Source organism: Camelus ferus, chromosome 5 (assembly GCF_009834535.1).
Source record: "Camelus ferus isolate YT-003-E chromosome 5, BCGSAC_Cfer_1.0, whole genome shotgun sequence".
Classification (NCBI taxonomy): domain Eukaryota; kingdom Metazoa; phylum Chordata; class Mammalia; order Artiodactyla; family Camelidae; genus Camelus; species Camelus ferus.
In genome coordinates, this window is record NC_045700.1 from 89,629,055 (window position 1) to 89,651,392 (window position 22,338).

The window sequence follows — 22,338 nt, forward strand, 5'->3', positions numbered from 1 at the left end:
CCTCCCCCAGTGCCTGAGGCAACTGCAGTCTGAAGTGGAGCCCTGTGTCCCCAGTGCTGGCAGAATGTGGGGCCCAAAATAAGCATCAGTCAGTAAGCATGGAAGGAATGAATGAGCACTTCATTACTCAAGGCCATCGCGTGCTACATAGAGGTTAGGTCTAAAGTTAGCAAATAAGGTCAAAAGAGCTTCAGAGTTTATATTACCCTTGAAACTCCATCAGGAAGACATCAATCTCTCAGTAAGTCTGTTGTGACCGTATTCCCTCCATAGGACCTGCCTCCTCAGCCTCCCCCTCCAAACCTAAGGAGAGGGACTTGGTCCTCTTCCCCAGCCCCAGCCCTCTGTCTGAAACTTGGGGCTGACAGGTGCTTGCTCAGGGGTTCTCAAGGTTCATGCAACATGTCCCCAAAAGAACCCACATCTAGAAGTCTTAAAAGTGGTTGCTTTCCAGCCTCTCTCAGCTTCCTCCGGGGGCTGCTCCTCTGTTGCCATGGCAGCCGAGGCAGGGTCTAGTGGACCCTCAGAAAAACCAGCAGGCTGAGGATGAATCCAGGGAGAGGCACAGAGGAGACCCCAAGGCAGAGAGCAGAAATCAGAGGTGGGAATGGCCCAAGTTTTGAAGAACCCTGAAGTGTGAGGGGAAGCCTCTCCAGCTCCAGGCATGAAACAGGAAGTGCCCTAGGCTAGATCCCAAGCCCACCGGCCAGGAGAGGATGGCTATTCCTCTTACCTCATCTTTTCCCTTAGACGTCAATGGGTTTTCTCCACCCTTTCATGTGACAATTTCCAAACAGAGAGAAAAATGCAAAGAATAGGACAACAAACTCTGATGAACCCTCCGTCTAGATTCAACAGTTGCTAATATTTTGCCCTGTTCTCTTTGTGTCTATCAGCCTTTGAAACATTTGAAGGGTGAGTTTAGACACGGCGACACGTCAGCCCTAAACGCTTCAGCTGCATCTCCTAAGAATGGTCCATTCTCCTCCACGACCACAAAACCAAGTGTAATGGGTATTTGAATGAAAAAAAAAAAAAAAAAAACCCAACTTGTAACTAATATTTTTTCTAAATAAGGAAGACTTGCATGACTAGATAAATAAGGGAGGGCCAGGGATTGCAGAGTAAAATCATACCGAACCAAGCCTAGATTTGTTTTGAAAAACTTCTAAACTGGGGTCTCATCACAGAAAAACAAGTCAGCTTTTCAGCTCTGCCAGACATCTATCTACCCAGGAAGCCTCTAGGTATATATTTAACAGCAAGTCTCCAAGTCATATTTATACTTCCCAAAATAACGTTTTGTGAAACTGGAGCTGTTCTATAAATGTATGCCTGTCACACAGTAGGTGCTTAATAAATCTGAGTGCAAACGGCCTTGGGGCCGTAGAAGGTCGTCAGAGCCCACTGCATGGGCTGCACAGGGCTGGCTCAGCCTGAGCTGGCCCTAAATTAGCCTCGCAAGAGTGGCCTTTACTTAACTGAAGATCCCTCTCGTCCCGTTGGTCACCAACTCTACATACCCTGAGACCTCCTTAGCCACCCAAGTGCTCCCTTATCTTCTTATATAAATCCATAATTTCTTTGTGGCCAGTATCACAATTTAGTTCTTAATTTGTCCTCTGTTTTCTCCCATGAATTAGTCTTATTTCTCCAACTGGAGCTGAAGACCCTCCTCTTCCTGCTGCAGCTGGGGGCTCCCAGCCAGAGCTTGCCAGGGGCTCCAGGCAGGTGGTGCTAAGTTTTACTCGCAGAATCCCTGACTCCTGGCATGCCGGGCACTGAGCTAAGCCCCTTCCCAACACAGTCACATTTAATCTTCACAAAACCCTGTGATGTGATTTCTAGTCCTAATCCCCAATTTATTGACAAGGAAATGGAGGCTCAGAGAGATAAAAGAAGTCACACAAACTGGTAAGTTGCACAGGCAGGATCTGAACTGGTCACTCAGAAGACAAGGTCTAGATGTTTAACCACTGGGTGCCAGAGATGGGACACAGGGCAAAGGGGGCTGTGTGGCCCCACGCAGGTCGGAGTGGGTGGGGGTGAGGGAGAAGGCAGCTGAGGCTCCGTGGAATGAGCGGCCGTGTCAGCGCTGCCGTGGTTGTCTTCCCAGTGCGAGCTTTGCATTCTCCTGCAGAGGGAGGCCCACAGGGCAAGGGGACAACTGTCTCTTCTAGCCCAGGTCTTGGATGTCACACAACAGGTGCTCCCTGAATACTCAGTGAACACAGGCAGGTACAAAGAAATATGACTTATTTCTCCTTTATCACCCCCCTCCCCCAGGCAAATGTCCAGATGTCAGAGTGCAGGGGAAGCCTTGACCCCACTGTGAGTCCCCTTGACAGCTGCAGGGCGCCCCTCTTCACTGGTCCGGGGGTGTCCTGACATCCTGCCATGTTCTCCCGGGGAACGGTTTCTCCAGAGCAGACGGCCAGGGGAGAGAGACCCCACATTCTTCTGAAATATGTAGGGCACCTGTGGGGGTGACAAGTGAGGCCAGAAAGGGAGCGGGGTGAGTGGAACTTGAGACACAGGAATAAACGGCCCCCAGCAGTTTCCTTCATTGTTTGACTCATTCGTTATCCGGAAAATATGAAGCAGCAAACGAAGAGGAGATCTCGGTTCTTTTCCTCAAACAGCCAAACAAAACCTTTTAACTAACTTATTTTTTGGAACAAGGCCTTTGTCTTCATATATGATGACTGGATGAGTAGAAAAGTGTGCAATGGGTTTGAAAAGTTTTAATGAGATTGGAACATCCACCTTTATCTGTGCTTCATCCATCTGCCTGGGGAAATTTTAGGATTTGTTACAAAAGTTAAGAAAAAAAAATCGAGCTGCTGTTCAACTTCGATACAGGAATTAAAAAAAAAAAAAAAGCCTTGCACGTCAGACTATTACCTTGAAAAAGAATTCTAAATTATTTAATCTATCTCCCACCCTACTCTGACCTCGACCTCCAAGTTAGCTTTTATCAAAATGTGTTCTCCCCACCCTGCATGGAAACGAGGGAAGAACTGGCCCCTCCAGCCCAGGATGTATCAAGCAGCTCAGCTGAAGGCGGGTCTGGGCGTGGGACACAGAGCCATCCAGTGGGAGGCGGGGAGGATGTAAAGCAGAGCAAAGGTGGAGGGTAGAGGGAAGCTTCCTCCTCCTCTCCCCACCCTCCCACTCCTACTCCCCGTTCAGGCCTCTGGGGACAGGCAGCCTGGACCTGCCTGGGAGGCACCCGCATCCATGCCAACCTGGGAGTACATCTCGGTTAGCCAAGGCCCACCCCACACTTGAGTTTCACCAGAGCCACCCTTGGCACCTGGGGGCATGGGCTGGACTTTGAAGGAGCTGCGAGTCTAGATGGGGCACTTCCCAGAGGGGCCATAGTAGCAGAGTCAGGGTGTAAGCGAACTGCTAACTCGGAACCAAGTGCCAGCTCCCGACCGGCCTCAGAGGGGCCCTCTGCCCCCGCGGGAGCTGGGTAGGGTGAGTCTGTGTTGTGACGCCACTGGGAGCGATGCGGGCCACAGAATGGTCTCCAAGGAGGCACAGCCACAGAGTTCAACATCACTGCCCTGTGCCCTTGCTCTGCTGGGCTGGCCTGGGACAGTGGGCACATTTGCATAGGGCCAAGGAGCCTCCCAGAACCAAAGCAAGCCTGACCCTGGCCCCAGGGCCTGTTGACCTTCAGCATCGCAAGAGCATCTCTGATGAACTGAGACTGTTCCAGATGAAGACTGCTTGCAGGAAGGGCCTGAGAGGGGAGCTCACTATGAGGACAGGTGGCGATAGGACTTGGGACCCAGGTTCAATAGGAAGGCTCAGAATGTGGGGCTCAGCCTGTGGCCTGACCCGGCTGCCCCTGGGAGTAGCCTTCAGAGACTGCGGCTGAGCACGAGCCTGTAAATTGACCATTCATACCTCGGGAAGCCAAGGGTGGGGCTCCTCTGCCGTCTGGACTAAAAGTGGAGCCAGGGCACCATCCCAAGTGAGAACAAGGAAGCCTTCTTCTGCAGGGAAACCTTTCCCAGCAGCATCTCCATGTGGCAGGAGCAGAGCAAGGGCAGCTGAAATGAGTTGGATTGAAGTCACCATCATTCACTGTCCCCCTGACATTTGGGGTCCTGTGCCTTCTGGGGTGCTTGTTGCCAGGCCTCTTCTGTCCCTCTGCTGACCAAGATCCTAAGCCTCTCTCCCAAAGTGCCCCTGCTCTGTGTCCAGTGGGGTTGAAGGCAGGGAGGCTTGGCTGTCCAGTTACTGGGAGAGGCTGCCACATGCCCCAGCCCCCTCCTGGTCCTGTACTGAATTCCAACACAAGAGTGAGTGTGTCCCCTGGCCTTACCCACCTCAAAGCTCTACTTTTACCTCATCAATATTTGCATGCCTGGGCCCCTGCAGCTGCACCCACAGCCAGAAGCCTTTCTGCACGAAGGGCAACAAGTCCAAGCATACACCAGGCTATTCCTTCCTTCTGAGCCTTTGCTTGTGACACCCGCCTTCTTCCTCCTACCTGGAATCACCTGGCTAATGCTGAGAGACGCAGCTAGGCACACTGGCTGCAGAAAGCCATCTCTGAATCCTTAGTATGGACTAAACATCTTCAGCGCCCTGCACAGACCTTCCTCCAAGTATTTCATTCATTCCACCAACAAATACTTAAGTACCTACTATGCACCTGTCCTAGGCCCTAAGGATGCAGCAGTGAGCAAAAGAAACAAGCAAACAAACAATTCCTGCCCTTATGGACTCTACATTCTAGAGTGTATGGGAAGGCGACAAAAATAAATGAGTAAGTAAGCTACACGGCAGATTCGAGGTTCAATGGAAGATAAAGCTGCAAAGGGGATGAGACCTGAGGGGGTCACTTACGTGTGTCTCTCACCTCATGCTCCTGGGGGACAGGCATTCAGCTATGTTCCTCTTTGGGCCTCCAGGCCTAGCCAAGGCATCCTGCTGAGTGGTCCTCACCACCAGAGCTGCCACATGCATAGCCACTTGCCCCCTGAGAGCCCCAAGATCCCTTGGGTTTTTGAATCCATGATCACCAACCAGTCTCCAAGGAGTGAGGGCCCAGGAAAGTCAAGACACATCTTCCACAGGATCCTGGGACCACTCAAGGAACACCAGCTCAGGCTTTCTTGAGACCAATTCTGAGGATCCAGCCTATATCATTTCTGTGAGCCTTTCAGACAAAGAATCAAAATTCTGGACACAAAATTCTGATTTTCAACAAACATATGAATCACAATGCAGCGTGAATAGTCAGATGCACCAGAAGACAAACCTGCCCAGATAGCAGCTTCCTAGGAACCATAATCCACTCAGAGGGGCTGGCTCCGGGCATGGGAAAGAGGACCCAGCTTCAGTGCTTCTTTCTAGAAGTTTCTGCTCATGGTTTATTTTAAGTCAGTTATACCAGAGGTGGATATCACTTTCTTGCTGGCCACAGCTCAAATAGACAGCCCTGTGTTCCAAGAGATCCCTTTTCTATCCCCACCCCTAACTTGCCCATGCATCATCCCTGACCGGACATGGCCCAATCTCTTTCTCCTGAGGAAGCCAGGGGATGCAGAAGTGAGTCTCGAGTCCCAGATGTGCTGCTGCTGCTGCTTGGAAGCTGGAGTCAGTGCCACAGATAAAGGCAAAGCTTCCCCAGCTGTCTTGGAAAGAGTGGAGCAAGTGTGCAGAGTGGTAGGGGCTGCAAGAGAGAGAGACAGAGACAGAGTGATGGAGAGGTGGAGAGAGACAGAGGGAGGGAGGGAGAGAGACAGGCTGTGATACGTGCGGTGGTAAAGGCATGCCTGAGTCTGGGCACATGGCTCTGCCAGAGGATGCCAGAAAGGTGACGCTTCCTGGCAGAGAGGTGATATCTAAGGTGAGCACCAATGATGAGTAAGTTATGAAGCAGAGAAGGAAGAAGAGGAAGGGAGTTTCAGGCCGCACATATCAAAACTCAGAGACATGAGCCATCATGGCTTGTCCTGAGAAGTCCAGTGAGTCTGGAATGACTAGACAGGGAGTCAGACTAAAGAAGGAGCAGGAGCTGAGACCTGAGGGTACATAACCTGAGGAACTCAGACTTGGTGGCCAGCCATGCTCATGGAGGAGCAAGAGATGCAATCCATAGGTAATAGAATAATTTTTAAACCTTAGAGGCAGTATCATGGCTGAAGATACATATCAGAGCATTGGCAGCATAGAAGTGATAGAAATTCTAACATGGATGAGAAATGACGCAGAGTATGAGAGAAAAGAGTGCTACACTAAACATAGAACTCCAAGGAGCAAGACGTGGGTCTTAAGTAACCCAGCCTCCATCAAAGAGTCTTGGAAGAATTGGTTGATGATTACAAGGAATGCCAGGCGAGAGGCTATCTTGGAAGTCAAGGAAGTAAGAAATCTGAAAAATGAGAGTGTGTCACCATGTCACATCAACAAAGTGGCCCATAAAGATAAGGACTGAAAAGTACCCAGTGGGCTGGATAATCTGGAAGTCACCGGAGACTTCTGCAGGTAGTTACAGTGGGGCGGTAGGGACAGGACTTGAGTGCCGAGGGGTGTGGAGTGATTGGTGAAGGATAGAGTTACCCAGTGATCGCGGCTCTTTTGCTAAGCTCAGGGCAAAAGGAAAGGAAGGAGGGAGTGCAAAGGGGAAGTGCTGGGTCAAAGGAAGGTATCTGGGGGAAGCTTGAGCATGTTTCCAGGTGGCGGGTGAGGAGGGAGAGGTTGAAGACATCAGAGAGAGGAAGGAGTAGATGGAGCAAGTCCTGGAGGTGCCAGCAGGAACAGAATCGAGTGCACTTGTAGGGGGACTGGATTTGATCATGAAGAGGGCCATCTTGTCCTCAAGGACAGTAAGGGGACAGTCTCCATGAAACACAAGGAAAGCAGGATGATGGGAGCTGTAGCAGCGCTCAACCCAGGTGAATACTGGAAAGAAATATGAGTGAGAGCTTACATGCAGATCCTGACCGTTTCCAAACACAGTCCAGAATAACTCTCCAATTCCAAAAACTAGTACTCTTTTACAGTCATCCCGCGAATAAGGATCAAAATCTGGTTCAGAAAATGGGCAGTTTGTGTCAGGTATTTCAGGCATGGAATAGTTCTAGGTGATAACAAGGTCCAGGATTCGAATGTGGTATGGTGCTGAAATGGAGCAGAGGTAAGAGTCACTGGAATCGAGGAGATAAAGAAATCTGAGGCTAGGCTCTGCATAGGTGTAGCAGGTAGAAATAACATTCAGCCGCAAGCAACAGAAACATGACTCCAGTGGCTTAAATGAGTAAGGAGTATGCATAATAAGAAGCCCAGAAGTAGAAGGCTGTTGGTGATGATTCAATAGCCTTTAGATGACCCAGAGGCTGCTAGCATTCATTTCTTCATGGTTCAAAAATGGTTGCCCCTGCTCCAACCATCACATCTGCAATCAAAGAAGAAAGGAGGAAAGGTGGTACCAGCTGTGCATGTCTCCTGTTAACAGGGAAAAAAAAGCTTTTCCAGAAAATACTCCCTCACCTCCAGCAGATTCCCGCATAGATCCCTACACAGATTCCCACAGTAGATTCCTCATTTCTTAAGATAGCTGACGCACACAACTTTCCCTATCTACAAGAAAATTGAGAGATCTGCCATGACAAATTTGAGCCCTGAGTCTGGGCACATTACTGCATGGGATTAAGTTCAAGAAAGAAATGGGAATTGGATATTGGTTAGACAAAGATGAGATCTACCTCAGTGCTTCCCCTGTGCAGTGAATGCAACTCATCCTGCCCCAAAGGGTTGGCACTCTGGCCAGTGAGGGATGGGACAGTTGTTGGGTCCAGCTGAGGGCAGAATTGGGAGGGGAGTAACGGGAAAGTGGTCGAGGCCAGAGCTTTGGGTCCTTGGACTCCAGGCCTGAGTTTACTCTGTACTCAAAGGGGAGCTCTTAGCAGAGTTTTCAGCAGGTGTGTGATAGGTAGAGATGCACACAGGGAGATGGAGACACAGGCTTGGTCAGCCGAAGGGTGGACAGGGGAGGACCATGGCACCAGTTTGGGAGGGAGCAGGGGCTGCCCAGACTCCCACACCCTCTTTAGGCCTCTGCACACCCCCAGAAACATGAAGTGAGCAACCCAGGCTGCTTTGTTCCATTGCTTGGTTCACGAGAGGGAGGAATGGCCCTGTGGCAGGCCATAAGAGGGTGGCTCACGGTGGATGGGCCATAGTGCCACCCACCCCTAAGCCTCTTCCCCATGCCCTGCGGTCCTCACCATGGCCTCTCATTTGTTGCTGGTCCTCTTGCCCAGCAATCCTCAGGCACCTCTCACAGTATTCTGGTTTCATCCCTCAAAAACATTGGGTAGGAGCTCCCCAGGACCCTGCTCCCATCCCCTCCCCAGGAACCTGCTCCCATCCCCTCCCCAGGACCCTGCTCCCATAGCAGAATAGACAGGGAAACACAGAGGGGAAGACCGCCGGCTAGACACTTCTCAAATGGCTACTAACTGGCTGTGAGGGGCTTGGAGGAGAACAGAGTAAAGCTGTCTCCCCATTTCAAGCCTGAGTGACCCATCCTGCAGGCCATGGCAGTCCAGGGGACTTGGGCAGCAGTGGTGTCCCACTGTGGATGTCAGACTTTGTCTCAGATCAGCCAGACAGTGGGTAGATGAGCCCCTCATACAGCACTCTTCCTGTCCCTCTGCCCTTTGCCCATTTCAGCAAATGTGTCCTATACCCTCTAACCACAGGGCCTTTGCACAGGCTGTCAGTCTGCCTAGAATGCTCCTCCCCGCACTGTTTTTCAAGTTAACTCCCATTCTTCCTTTGGACCCTTACCTAAATATCACTTTCCTAAGGATGCCTTTCCTGGCCCTTTGCCTGGTCAGTTCTCTCCATGTTTTCCCTCATAGGAACTGTGATTCTGTATTTGGATAAGGCAAGCTACTGAGTCAAATGGAGATTTCAGTGAGCAAGCACAATAGAGGTTTATTTTCCCTAAATGTAGAGCTCAGTCTGGGCTGGGTAGCTCTCCTTCAACTTGTAGCTACACCATCTACATGGTGTCCAAGGTATCAAAATAGAACAAAAAGAGTTGAAAGAAGACCAGCTCTTAAAGTCTTTCCCTGGAGGTAATGCACATCACGTCCCTTGTGGTCCAGGGCCAGAATTAATCACTTGACTCCAACATAAACTGCAAGGGGAAGGGGTGGGAAATACAGGGGAGCAGACCAAATTGGGGAGCTTCATCTCAGCTGCAGCTCATCCTGTGAACATTTTATCACAGTTGTCATTTTATAGTAATTTACAAGCTTCTTTGATGACAAGGGTCTCTCTCATTAGGCTGTGAACCCCGTGAGGGCAGGAACTGTGTGTGCCGGCTTATCACTCATCTTCAGAGTACTATATTGTCAGAGCTCACTAAATATTAAATCACTGAATGCATGAACAAGCAAATGGGCAGGGGGCTCAGAAGTTGACAGTTCACCTCGGGAGACATCAACTCAGAGAGAAACAAAACTTTGAAGTCTAAGGGGTGATGTTGAGTTTGGGATCAGAGGGGCAGCTCATTTTGACAGAGAAAGGCGAGAAGATCTGATAAGGAGAGGCGTGGGTAGACTTCCCCAACAGCTTCTATCTCCCTAAATCAGCTTTTATTAATCCACTTGCAAATGCTGTGCCTCGTCCCCACCCCCCACCCCCCTACCCTGGCCTCTGCTGCCTTGGGGTAAGAAGTTGAGAAGCCAGGAGCTGCAGGAGAAGGGGAAGCTTGCATAGCCATCACCAACACCCACTTCTTCCTCTCCCACCCTCCCACTGCCAAAAATAATGTAGCAACAGCAGAATGGGCAGTCTCTATAATTAGGCACTGGGAAAAGGCGACACAGTCTCTAAATGGCTGTTGCTTGAGCTCTGTTAGTAGTCTGAGCAACTGAAAGAGGAGGCCTTTTTTTCCAAGACAGACAGGTTAGGGACCGGTTTCTGAGAACAGGCAGGCAAGAAAAAAACAAAACAAAACAAAACAAAACAAAACAAAACAAAACAAAACAAAACAAAACACCACTCAGGAAAAAAAGCATTCAAATCTCGGGAGAGGCAGTGGATTCTGGCACGACCTAAACCCAGCTCTGCCTCTGATTAGCTCTGTGGTTCTGGCCACACTACCCAGCCTCTCTGAGCTTCAGCTTTCTGCAGAATGCCTCATCATCAGGTCTAAGATTCACATTTTAACATCTCTGAAATTAGGATGCAATTTGCAATCGATGACAATAAAGTTGACGGGGGTTTTTTCCCCCTTAATGTTACATAAAGTAACAATGAGTCTTACAACCTAAATGTCTTAGATTTGATGAAATACAGCATTTCCCTTTGGTTTTAGGATCAACAATCACATAAGCAAAGCACAGGACCTGCACAAAGTAGTTTCTAAAAAAATTGCATTTTAATATTATTGCTTCAGGATATTAAAGAACAGTCTTAAAGTCTTTGTGAATTGTTTGATTTCTACCCTCAGACTCTGTATGACTGTCATTATGGGCCTTAGGAGGGGGCCCTGAAAGACATGTTGGGGAAAGTGTTCTGACTTTGTAGGAAGGACTGAAATACAGACTAGAAGATGGTGGGGGGTAGGGGGTGTTAGAAAACAGAGCAAGATTAGCAGGAGGAAAAATTAAAGGTGAAGAAATAATTGGTCATCTCACTGGAACTTTACAATGACAGCTGAAATGTGAGAGATGCTGGTTCCAAGCCTGGGAAAAACAAATGAGCTCAAATGCAGTGATCAACTTCAAGAGTGACTCAGCAAGGAGCAAAGAACATCCAGAATAAATCATCCTTAGCCTCAGAGAATGGGAGGCTAAACTCTCCCAGACCTGGAAGAGCTGAGAAGCCATGAACTTTCATTATTGTAAAGTTGGAAGTTGAAAATAGAAAACTTTTCCTTTATTCTTTTTTTAATTGGATGACAGAGACCATTGTTCGGTGCAAAGCTCCCTATTAATTGTACAAGAAATGAAGGAACACTGTTAGGTACACGGGAGTAGATCTGGAAAGAACATCTAAATTTACCTGTGGTTTGGAACCCAGCTCCTTCCCCCTCTTACACCCCACCCCCAGGGGATTTGTTCAATTTGAATGGTATCAATTTTGTTAAAATTTTGTTAGTGTGTGAATATCTGGGTATTTGTACTTGAGTTTAATATTTGAATGTTTAGTTTATTATTTGAAATGCTTTTTGTAAAAGGATTTTATTACTTAATGGAGTTGGGTAACATTTAAAGTAAAATCAGGGTTTGATCTCTATTGATCTCGAGAAATTCTGCAGGATGTCAAATGTTTATGGTTTTGTATGTCCCAATTATAAGAATCACGAAAAGACATTAAAACACCAAGATAAATACGCTTACAAAGAAATTTGTGTAAGTAGTGATTGACATTTATTATTTTAGGGGAAGGGAATTATCAATAAATCACTTTCGGGGTAGAATTGTCAATCGTTATGTTAGCTTTATGGCTGAATAGAGCAAATATGAAAATGCTGTTTTGTTTACAACCAGCATACAATTGTGCAATTGTGCCCAATTCAGCTCAATGAAAGTATAAAGTTGTATAAAAGATTCATATTCAGAAAATACAGATAATACAAAAATGCAGAACTGAGTTTTTAATCATGAGATAGCTTGGCAAGTAGCAACGTGCTTATAAATAGTTTCTATGATGCAATTTGTCCTTTAATCAAGATAACTTTTCTTTAGAGATAATTTTTGTTAAAACAGTCAGTGATGGAATTTCCATTTGAAATGGTGAGGTAGGAATTGGGCTTTAATGTAATTTTAATGTAATTAAATTAAATGTTTTAATGTACTTTTAATTAAAAACATTCCATAGTGTTAGGGTTACTTTGCCTGGTGATTTTAATAGGGGCATGCAATGGTTATTGGCGCGCTTGATGGGATTTTATGTTTTTAGCAGTATCTCATCTACCTATAATCTTGCCTGTGCTCTGAGGTGCTTTGTGGTGTAGTGAACGTAAAAGAGGCCTGGGCCACCGAACAGCTGGGATCAATGGAGAGCTACAAAGCGACTACAGACACTTTCAATGAAGATGTTACACTGTTGACACTTGATACATTTTGAAAGTAATTTTTATCTCTTTTCATTTGAAACTTGTTTACTGCATAGACAATCCCCATCTTTCAGCTGGTTCCAGAAATGACTGGAAATGTATTTGCATGATCCTGGGGGTGGCTAGTAGAGTGTGCTGTGAACATGAAATTGGTATGGCTGGATGAACTGGGGTTGCAGAAGCTGCACAGAAACTATACACATAGATCTTCAGCCTGGAAGAAATCAACTTTCAGATTGATGAATTTGATCTGGGTCCTCTCCAGTACACTTTATGTACCTCCTGTACTGTTCCTCAGACACTGTGGCAATAAAAGTAGCATCTTCTGCATCGATCTTGAGATAGCTAGAGATAGTTCAGCTTCTTCTTGGGGGCCCTGCTGGCAAGTGGAGGCCAGGTGCCAAGTCCATCAGCTGTATTGTAGTTGCGCCAATGTAGGCATGTGTCATGGCGTGCTGTCACTCAGACCATGCCTGGGCTGGGGTCTTCTTCACCATTCTAGGCCTGAACAATCCTTTCTGGAAGCAGTGGACTAAGCCACAGTAGCTGACAGCTTCCCTGGCTCTCTTCCACCGTAGCAGAATCTTGGGGAAGCTGGATTCCAGCTGAGGTTGCTGTTTGAGTGATGGCTTGGTACTTCTATTCCATTCCCTGGAAGGGTGTGACCCTTGGACCCTTCTTCTTCCAGGAGGTAAGCCAGTGCTTGCTCTGGCAGAGGTCATTGGTTGCCCTGTAATGGGAGGTCAGGTATGCCTTTATTGCAGCTTGTCTTACCTGGCAAACTCAATTCATTTTCTTCTTCTTCTTCTTTTTTTTCTGGTAGGGAGTGAACTGGGTGGAAGACATCGGGTTAATAGAATTCTGTACCTTCTTGTCTTCTTGGCCAGCCCAGCATGTACCGCCTGGGGTGGGTCGGTGGGCTTCCTATGTAAGTGTTATAGGCCACCTCCAGCTGTACCTCCCTCACATGTGTACACATTCATGTTCACTCCCACATACACTCATTCACCTGTATGCCCCACCCACCCACGCACGCACATGCATGCACGTGCACACACACCCCCCCAGCCAAATGGACAAACCAGCCAAGGCAACCATGGCACATCCCTCAGCTTAATAGATGCTCTGTTCCAGCTCTCCCCTCTCAGACCCCAAGAATGATATTATTCACCAGGAATCAAGACCCAACTCTCTGCCCTAAACCTAGCACAGGAAGGATCTGGCTACCTCTCATAGGTATCTTTGTCAGGACAAATTACAGGGGGCCAAAGAGTCCATCATTCTGGCCCACACATATATGGACAGATAGCACAAATGAGTCCCTGTACTGGAGTGTCCTACTGCCACCAAAAGCATACCCACAAGCTCCTCATCTACTATCTGTAACCCGTGTGGGAAGCCCCATTGCTCCCAGCCCCACACAACTGGAAACCATTGGTCACAAACTCACTTGGATACTTGGACATGGAGCCTCATCCACTTCCTGGAACCAGCACTCTCCCAGCTAGGTGTTCTCCAACCAGAAGCATAGTTATGGGATATATTCATCTTTTGAAGCTCAGGTCTTTCATCCAGGACAATCGAGAAGAAACTTACTATGGAGAGTTAGCAAATCCTTGCCCATATCCAGTAAGGACTGATGTCTTTTTAAAGAAGAAGAAGAAAAAAAAAAAAACTTGGGAATTCCAGCTAAAATAGGACGGCCCAGAACCAGGGCTGGTGCCACCAAGACAGAAGATGTCAGTCTGGAAGGGAAACTAGGATGTAACTAGGCTGCATATTCATACAGATCTCATATAAGTACTTTTAGCTAACAAACCCCTGCCTCTGTTTTTTCTCACCAGGGCCTAGACCCTATAATGGCAGCCCTACTCAGGGCAGTCACATTAAGAGACTCACTTCCATTCGTTTTCAATTCATGAAGTCAATTTGGAGGAGCCAGTCCATTCATAAAGCTGGAAATTCTGAGGACAAATAGTTTAGAGGTGGGCCTGTGGGCCAAAGGAGAAGGCCTCTGGACATGTTTGGACCAGTCCAGGTATTTGGTGAACTATGAGGCCTGAGCCGCTCCAGGTGGATTCTGAGGACTCACAGGTGTGGTCCTCCAAGGCCTCCTGATCAGGGAGGAAGCTTTGACCCATGGTTATTTCCTGCACCCTACCTTTACGACATGGGTGGGCCAGGGTCTCCTCCCCCTAATATTAGTTGACTTGACCACGTTTCTGCAGTGAAGCATCAAATGCATACAACACCACCAGGAAGAATCATTCTCTGGTTACCGTAGGTATGCAAAAACTCACTTTTCTAGTATGAACTTGTTGCTTATCTATTTTATATATATTAGTATCTGCAAATCTCAAACTTCCAATTTATCCCTTCCCACCCCCTTCCCTGACTAGAAAAAAGAAAAAGAAAAAAAACTTCCCTTTTCCATTACCATCTTGTCTATGGACCTCTTCAAAAGAAAAGATATATTCTTTGGACCCCAAAGGGAGCAAAAGCTCCCCCCAAAATCACGTACCTGCTCTCTTCTGCCTTCATCCAAGCCTATCCCACCTTAGCCCACCCATGTGCACCTGGCTTGGAAGCCTCCCAACCACATAGATGAGGCCACCATGTTGCTAGAAAACTTGGACTCTTGTGCCTGTTTTTCAAAGAATCTAGTTCTGTGAGAAGTCAACTCCCAGGACACAAATAACATTAAAAGAGGCTTCAAGGCTTGGAGAGGGAAGCTCAACAGAAACTGACATCAGTGGGCCTCAAAGGCTAACCACTGCAGCCTGAAACAGCTCTAAGAGACAGGAAAACTCAGCCCTGGACTTAGCGCGGGCACTTGACTTTCAATGACTGGAGTTTTCAAACAGTTAGCCGAGGCAATCACGCTGCCAAACCCTTGTCATGTGAGCCCAAGGAACAGGAACCAGGAGAAGCCACTCTGACTCAAGGAGGATCCTCCATTCTAAACAAATTGTAGCTCAGCCCTCTCAGAACCAGCAGCATGATGGACACTGGCAACAGGCCAGTGTTGCAGTCGGCAGCCCCTCGTCAGGGTCCTGCACCATTCTGTAGGGACTCCCAGAGTGCAGAGGACAGGGGAGGCTTGCTTCCTCGTGACCCCTCCAGCATATTCCTTGGGGAAGAGCCAGAACACAAGCATATACTGCTGCCAGGATGTCAACTCAGAACCATCCAAATGTCAGGTCTTCTGGTAGAACATGCTCAGGTCAAGGCAAGGCCCAAGAAGACCGTGCAGGCTCCTTTATCCATCTCTGATGCCAGAGGCCTGTGAAAAACTGGGCTCTGTGACAGTTTTGGCCTCTTGAACTGCAGGCGTTATGCATCATGTCCCCAAGGTAACGCACACGATCTCCTGGACCACAGCCCTATATCCAGCCATTATAGCCCCATTGGTCAATGTTGCATTCTAACCCAATGACTATGTAGTGGCCTCAGTTTGCACCCCAATTCTGGAAGCACAAGTCAAAGCCTAAAGAGTGCCATTATTCTCTCTTTCTCTCCTGTTTTTGCTAAAATAGTAAGTGAGCCATACCCCAGAGAAGTCCTACCATTGCGATACACAGGGATGACTTTCAGCCAGAATCTGTTCTGCTTAGTCTGTGCTTAGGCAGTTCTAGTTATTAAATATTTTTAATGTGACCCCTGACTGCGTATCATACAGTCAGCCTGACCCAGTCCCTCACTCTGCCTCTAATGAGTCTTCTGGCTTTGTCAATTTTTTACGACCCAGAACACACTTAGCTTAGTAAGTATCTCAAGCTTCATAAAATGTCTCCTCAGTCCCAGGCACTGGGCAGGGCCTGGGGACAACGCACAGAACATCCAGAAGCCCTGGGGATCCTCAGGGGCTTCCCCCTGGCTATCATGGCCCCTGGGACCTTGCCCCAGACATGCTTGCTTCACCAAGGAGAATCAGATATCTGATACACTGAAAAAAAAAAAAATAACAAAAACCTACCACACATATCTAGAGCCCTCAGGCTACAAGAGAGACAATTCCAGAATGGAGAAAGCATCTAGATTCCTCCCCTTCTCAGCAACATTGCTGAAGTTGGGAAGGCTTCTTTCTGATTCCTGTGAAGTTGCAGAGGTGGTGAATACTATCATGTGCTGCCATCAGAGACCCCCACCAGGGCACATTCTACCCAGTGGAGACTGCCCTGCCTGCCCCTGCTCCTCGCCAAGAAGAGGAATGAGACGGGGTCAGGGTTGGTTAAAGCCTGTACACCTTTTATCTTCTAGCCAGTCTTTTCCTCTGGAGTTTCCCTCTTTGGAGCTTCCCCTCTCCCCAGCTTTTAGGACTGCCCTTGGCATTTCTGACTGGCCTTCGCATTGGTCACCCTGACAGCTCCCCAGGGAGAGGCACCTGCTCTGGTCCTGCTCAGCCTCAGCCTGCGCTCTGCCCAGCACCTGTCCAGGCTGAGACTTCAGCTGCCTCTTTTCTTAAAAGGGTGTGTTTATCCCCAGCTCAGCTCAGAAGCATCTCAAACTGATTCCTTTCTGTCCCACTCAAGATAGGATGTGGGAGTTCCCTTCCATAACTCCACCACTACTTAAGGTATCCAGGGCCATGCTGTTCTTCTCTGCTCACTCACGTCTTGAGCAGTTGAAAGGGTGGTTGTCCACAGGGCGAAGTCACAGGAGAGCTGAACAGAGCCTCAGGGCATGGATGGTTGCCATTCCAGTTAGATAGTCAGGGGTGGTGTGCTGGCTGCCATCAAAGGGAGGTCCTCACTGGAGCTGTGACAGACACAGTTCATCTGATAATTAAGGAGATGATTTATTCAGTCTATTGCAATAAGGGGAACATCAATGAGGAACATCTCAAAGAAAAGGGAGGGGTCCTGGGGTGCTCTAGGGTAAACAAGGAAGTCATATTGGAGTCTCATGGGAGTCAAGAAGGATGGAGATAAGACTTCCGTCGGAAACTCTGAGGCCAGCATGGTCCTTTGAGGTTAGCTGGTTTGTCATTTCCAAAGCACAAAATGGTGGGAGGATTTCTTAACCTTCACTGCTGAAGTTGCACAGAGCTCAGATAAAGTTCAACACTGTCAGTCCCGCCTTTTGTTCAAGATGAATATTACTTGTCACTGAACAACTCAGAGGCAAGAATAAACTTCCTGAGTGTCATGAAACAGGGCCTAAGAAATTGTCTCTCTGAAATTCTTGCTAGTGTTTTTCCTCAAAACCTGGTGGCCCATCTGTTGAGAGGTAGGACCAAAGGTCAGTTGTCTTATGGTCCTCGAGATCAGATATCTTAAAAGAAGGATGCCTGAAATAGAGAAATAATACTGTAAAAGTTGTATTAAAGAGCCAGAAATTGAACCTTGAGAATTAAGCAGTCCAGGGAATTCCAGAGGTTAGCAGAAGAAAATCTCATAGCACTACTCCTTGAGTTTCTTGAAGCTAAGATGGTCACACTCTTGATGATGTTGTAAAGAGTCTTGGCTACCTCTCATTCAAGGCCATGTGTGACCCAAACATTTGCTTGGACTTCCTCAGTGGCCCAGCAGTGGCTTGTCTGAGGAGAATTCTAGCTTGTGCATGGTCTGCTGTGGAGCTCAGACCTTCAGGGTTGATGCCAAGTCACTGGGCTTCAACTCAGAGAGCTCCTTCAGATTCTGGGGGGATGGGCCAGCTGCAAGGCAATCTGGAGTGCCGATAGGGATCCAAGTAACCAGTTTGTAGTTCTTGGTGACTCTGAGTCAGGCAGGAGGAAGAAAAGTTTGAAAAGTTAGTTTGAAGGATTGTAATCAGATATGGAAGAAAGTGGAAAGAATTTTAAAGGATTGACAAAGGATTGACAATTTGGGAAAGGCAGCAGGATCCAGTCTAGTTTAAATGTAGGTACCCAAGCTGGTTTTTCCATGAGGGGCAGGGGAAAGAGATAAATGAAATCTCATCAGACAAGACTGAGTTTGCACAATCATCGGCTACCTGCAGTATACAAAAAGGAGCAAGAAAACTCAAAAGCAATGAGAGTTTGACTCAGAGTGAGAGTCTGATAACCTGGAAAGATATGTTATATATTGAAACACAAACTTTCTCATTTTATTTACCTCTCTTTTGAGAAAAATAATCTCAAAGATTTTTCTTGATCACAAAATAAGGCTGGTCTCATCCATTTGCCCTATTTACAAAAGTGTAGCAAGAATAGTGACTTTCCATATAGGCCTTCTTAAGTTTGTTTGCTGGAAGCTTTAGTAAGTTATCTCAGATTGGACGGTTGAAAGCCTCTTGAGGTTAGGAAGCCAAGCCAAAAACTCGCCATCAAATTCACCTGCAGTACTTACAAATTTGAACAAATTCCTCTTTTCTTGAGGTTGCCCAAACATCCTAAAGTTCACGGGCTTGCCAGGAAGTGACCTTCCTTACTCACTTGTAAGGCTGGGAATTCTATGAATTGTACCAGGCCTGTTTTCCCAAGAAGGCTTTGTAGCCACAGCCTGCATAAAGTCAATCTCAGTTCCTTCAAAGTGTCAGGTCATATCTGATTAAAGAAACATCATTCTCAAATATGATAGTCCAGGCAAAACCTTGGGTTAATAACCAATGTTTCCAATTATATCCTGTTAACAAGAAAGACAGATTCTTAATGAACCTATGCAAATAGTTATATTGCCATGAAGTTAATAATACTCATAAGAGTTTCTAAATTTTGGAGCCGTCAAGGAGGGAGACTAGGATATTCATATATGGTTTGTTTCTGGTTAGCAAAGCATAATCTACTGAATTGTTAGCAGTTATAGATGTCTTTGGAGAAAAGAGAATGGGGTTCCTTATTTATCCAGAAAGCAGAACATTAAAATAACATCAGCAATATTCCATACAAAACCCACCATCATCCCTCATCCATTATTTCAGTCCTTGGTAACTAATTCTTGTTCCACTAGCTTTTGGTTTAGTATTCCCATGAACTCATCTAAATTTCAACTAGAATTCTAGACATTCTGAATCAGCCCACTGGAATGGTCCCATAGCTATTTAAATAAGGCCATCAGAAGCTTGTACCCCAAATTGCCTAGCCTCTTCCACAGGGCTTTGAGACAGCCTCTCTTTGTCAAAGACAAGCACCCTAATCGTCTATAGCTGATTGCAAGTGCTTTCAGGGAAGCGTCAGAGAAAACCAAAAAGCTATCTGTAGATGACAAAATAAGATTGCTGTGGTTAACCTATTACTGATGATTTTCAAAAGTGAAAGGTCTGCTGGGAGTTCACAGCAAAAATAGTACAACTGACCAGGAAATCTGGTTGTTTCTATGGCATACAAACCAAAAGAATAAAGTCAACCCAGAAAATGTTTTAGACAAAATCTCTGTTAGTGTAATGAATAACTCTATTTTCAAGAAGAGTGGTTAATATATCTAATTTATAAAAATGGAGGAACATAATCTTCAGAGAAAAAAATCTTCAGATGTAACATAGAGTAATCCTGACATAATATTCCGTGAATTTACTGAACATGTAATACACTGAGAATATATAAAGAATATCAAGTAAAGAGACTCTGTAGATCTGGAATTGGTCCTAAACATTTGCATTTGAAAATAACTCCATAGTTATACGATATGAGTTTCCAATTGAAAATTGCCACTCTGGTGGATGCTAGATTTAAATGAAAGAAGTTGTGACTGAGTTACCATTTTAAGAAACAGCTGAAATTATGACTGAGAACACCTACTGTGGTTGTCTACAGTTGGCCCTGTGTCCACGGGTTCCACAGCTGCAGAGTCCACCAACCGTGGATAGAAAATATTCTGGAAAAAAATTCCAGAAAGTTCCAAAAAAGCAAAACTTGAACTTGTAGCACATTGGCAACTATTTACATTGCATTCACAACTACTTATATAACACTTACACTGTAGGCGGCATTACCAGTAATCTAAGGAATATGGGAGGATGTGCATAGTTTATATGCAAATACTTTGCCATTTTGTATCAGAGACTTGAACATCCACAGATGTTGGTATCTGTGGGAGATCCTAGAACCCCTTGTGGATATTGAGGGATGACTGTACCGTCAAATACAGCAGCTCCAAGAAACAATGGGGCCAGTGAAAGCCTGGACAATGCTCTAGGAATTTCCCCTTCAGCTTATAGTTCCTGACATCCGAATTTAATCACATTTTATCATACCGATTTAACCAGGGGCATGCTAAGCAGCATCTCTTCCAATATAACAACTCTTCCTATGCAACTCATCAATAGTAACCATCAAATAAACCCAATGACTTCTTAGCATTTCTCTTTTTACAATGAAAGAACAAATCCTTTGTGTTTTGTCCTTTGGGAAATCTTAAAGACAGTTTTAGGTGCAAAATGTATCATTTAGGATCAATTTGGAGAATGGCAAATAATCAAAAGCTGGCAGGAAATTTGAACACATGAATAAGGTAAGATCATGAGTTCCTGAGAAATAATACTTGGCTACTTACTTAAAGTGACAGTGAAGGGTTTTAAAAATAAACATAGGAGGTAACGTGACTGTAAAGAATCTTAACTCTCTCCTAAGTAAGAAAACTTTGTTCTCTTAAATGATCCAGGACGTAATAAAGTCAGCACAAACCATGGAAGGTTATTCTGGCAAAACACAGAATCTTTGTTACCTTGCAAACTACACAGAAGGTAAAGAGTAACCTTTTACAACCTCACATTCATTTCTTCTTGCTGCTTGAACAAATTAACACAAATTTAGGAGCTTTAAAACATAGTTCTAGAGATCAGAAGTCCAGAATCAGTCTCACTGGGTTAAAGCTGAGGTGTCAGCAGAGCTGGATCTTCCTGGAGGCTTTAGGAAAGCATCCAATTCCTTGCTTTTTCCAGTGTCTGCAAGCCCTTTTCATTCCTGGCGCATGGCCCCTGCCTCTATCTTCAAATCCAGCAGTGAACTATCCACCAAACTCTTTCAGTTTCTTTTTCTTATTCTGACCCTCCTGCTTCCTTCCTATAAGGACACTTGTGATTTCACTGAGCCCACCAGATGTCCAGAATAATCTTCCCATCTCAAGATCCTTAACTTAACCACATCTGCAAAGTTCCTTTTACCATATAAGGTGACATATTCACAGATTGCAGAGATTGAGCCATGGCCATCTTTAGGGGGCCATTAGTCAATCTCTCAAACTCTCATGAAGGGCAGATCAATAATTTTCTCATTTTAACAGAGAGAAAACCAAATTCTAGTTTTGCATCATTATATTTGATACTAAAGCTTTTTTTGAAAATCTTATAAATAAATCCATCAAACCTTAGCCAGCTTTGATCATGACAAACAAAATTCCCTTTTCTAGAACCTTCTATAACTTTCTATATCCACTCAGGTTGTGTCCTACACTTTCCTCTTTCTTATTCTGGAACAACCAGCCATTCTACTTCAGAACAAAATTACCCTCCCTTTTCCTTAACAAAACACATCCTACACACCTCAGCTCCCAGGAACCTCCCCCTTATTTCACCCAACCACTATCTTCCTGGACCTCAACCCTCTTCGGTCTTTGCTATTACAAAGAGGGAGCCCTCCTCCTTCTCTTATGCTCCCCTGAAGCCTCCTCCCTCCTTAGGGACCTCCAAGCATCTGTGATTCCCTTCTGTTTCCCGTATCTTCAGCTTCTTGAACTATTCCCTTCCATGAGCTCAAGTCTCTGCTAAATTCCAGACCCTCTCCTGACCAGGTCCTTTCTCACTACTTCCCTGTCTTGAAAGTGTGACCTCTACTCAGTTATTTCCATTTCCATATCTCCTACTCACACCTTAAACCCACTGCTGTATCGGTGCCTCTCCACCCATCACTCCACTGGTACAGCTCTCCCCAAGGTCACTAAAATTCTCCTGTTACTTGACTCTACTAGAGCACTAGACTGCTGACTATTCCTTCTCTTGTAACGTGCCCCTGGGACATAATGTTCTCCTGGTTTTCATCCTACCTTTTGATTTTTCCTAGATGGTGTCCATCCAACAAATTAGCCCTATTATCCAAACAGTTGCCCATGTCAAAAGTCTGGTTTTCACCCTATATTCATTATTTTTCTCTACCATGAATATCCTTCAAGTCACCAATGACTGCCTTCTAGATACTTTTTTTTCCTACTTATTCACTTTTCTCCATGCCCACTGTCACAGTTCTAGCTCAGGCCCCATCATCTCTTGCCAGAATGAGAAGAGCCTCCTACTAGTCTCACAGTCTCTAATCTGGCCTTCTTCTCATCCACTGTGCATGC

The 22,338-nt window shown here is 46.1% G+C and overlaps 1 protein-coding gene and 1 long non-coding RNA gene across 2 annotated transcripts in view; both read right to left on the reverse strand.

Moving 5' to 3' along the window:
* Nucleotides 1-2,286: 2,286 nt before the first annotated feature.
* The window catches only part of LOC116663531 (serine/arginine repetitive matrix protein 3-like), a 28,524-nt gene continuing 8,472 nt past the window's right edge, over nt 2,287-22,338 (reverse strand). Inside the window, exon 4 of the mRNA XM_032479179.1 lies at nt 2,287-2,478. Within this exon, the coding sequence (XP_032335070.1) occupies nt 2,302-2,478 (177 nt within the window). The 3' untranslated portion in view covers nt 2,287-2,301. The remainder of the gene's footprint in view (nt 2,479-22,338) is intronic.
* On the reverse strand, nt 11,396-14,476 carry LOC116663791. Its single transcript, XR_004320128.1, has 2 exons — nt 13,554-14,476; nt 11,396-12,934 (listed from the first exon to the last, which is right to left on the reverse strand). It is a non-coding gene; the product is annotated as an uncharacterized LOC116663791 (long non-coding RNA).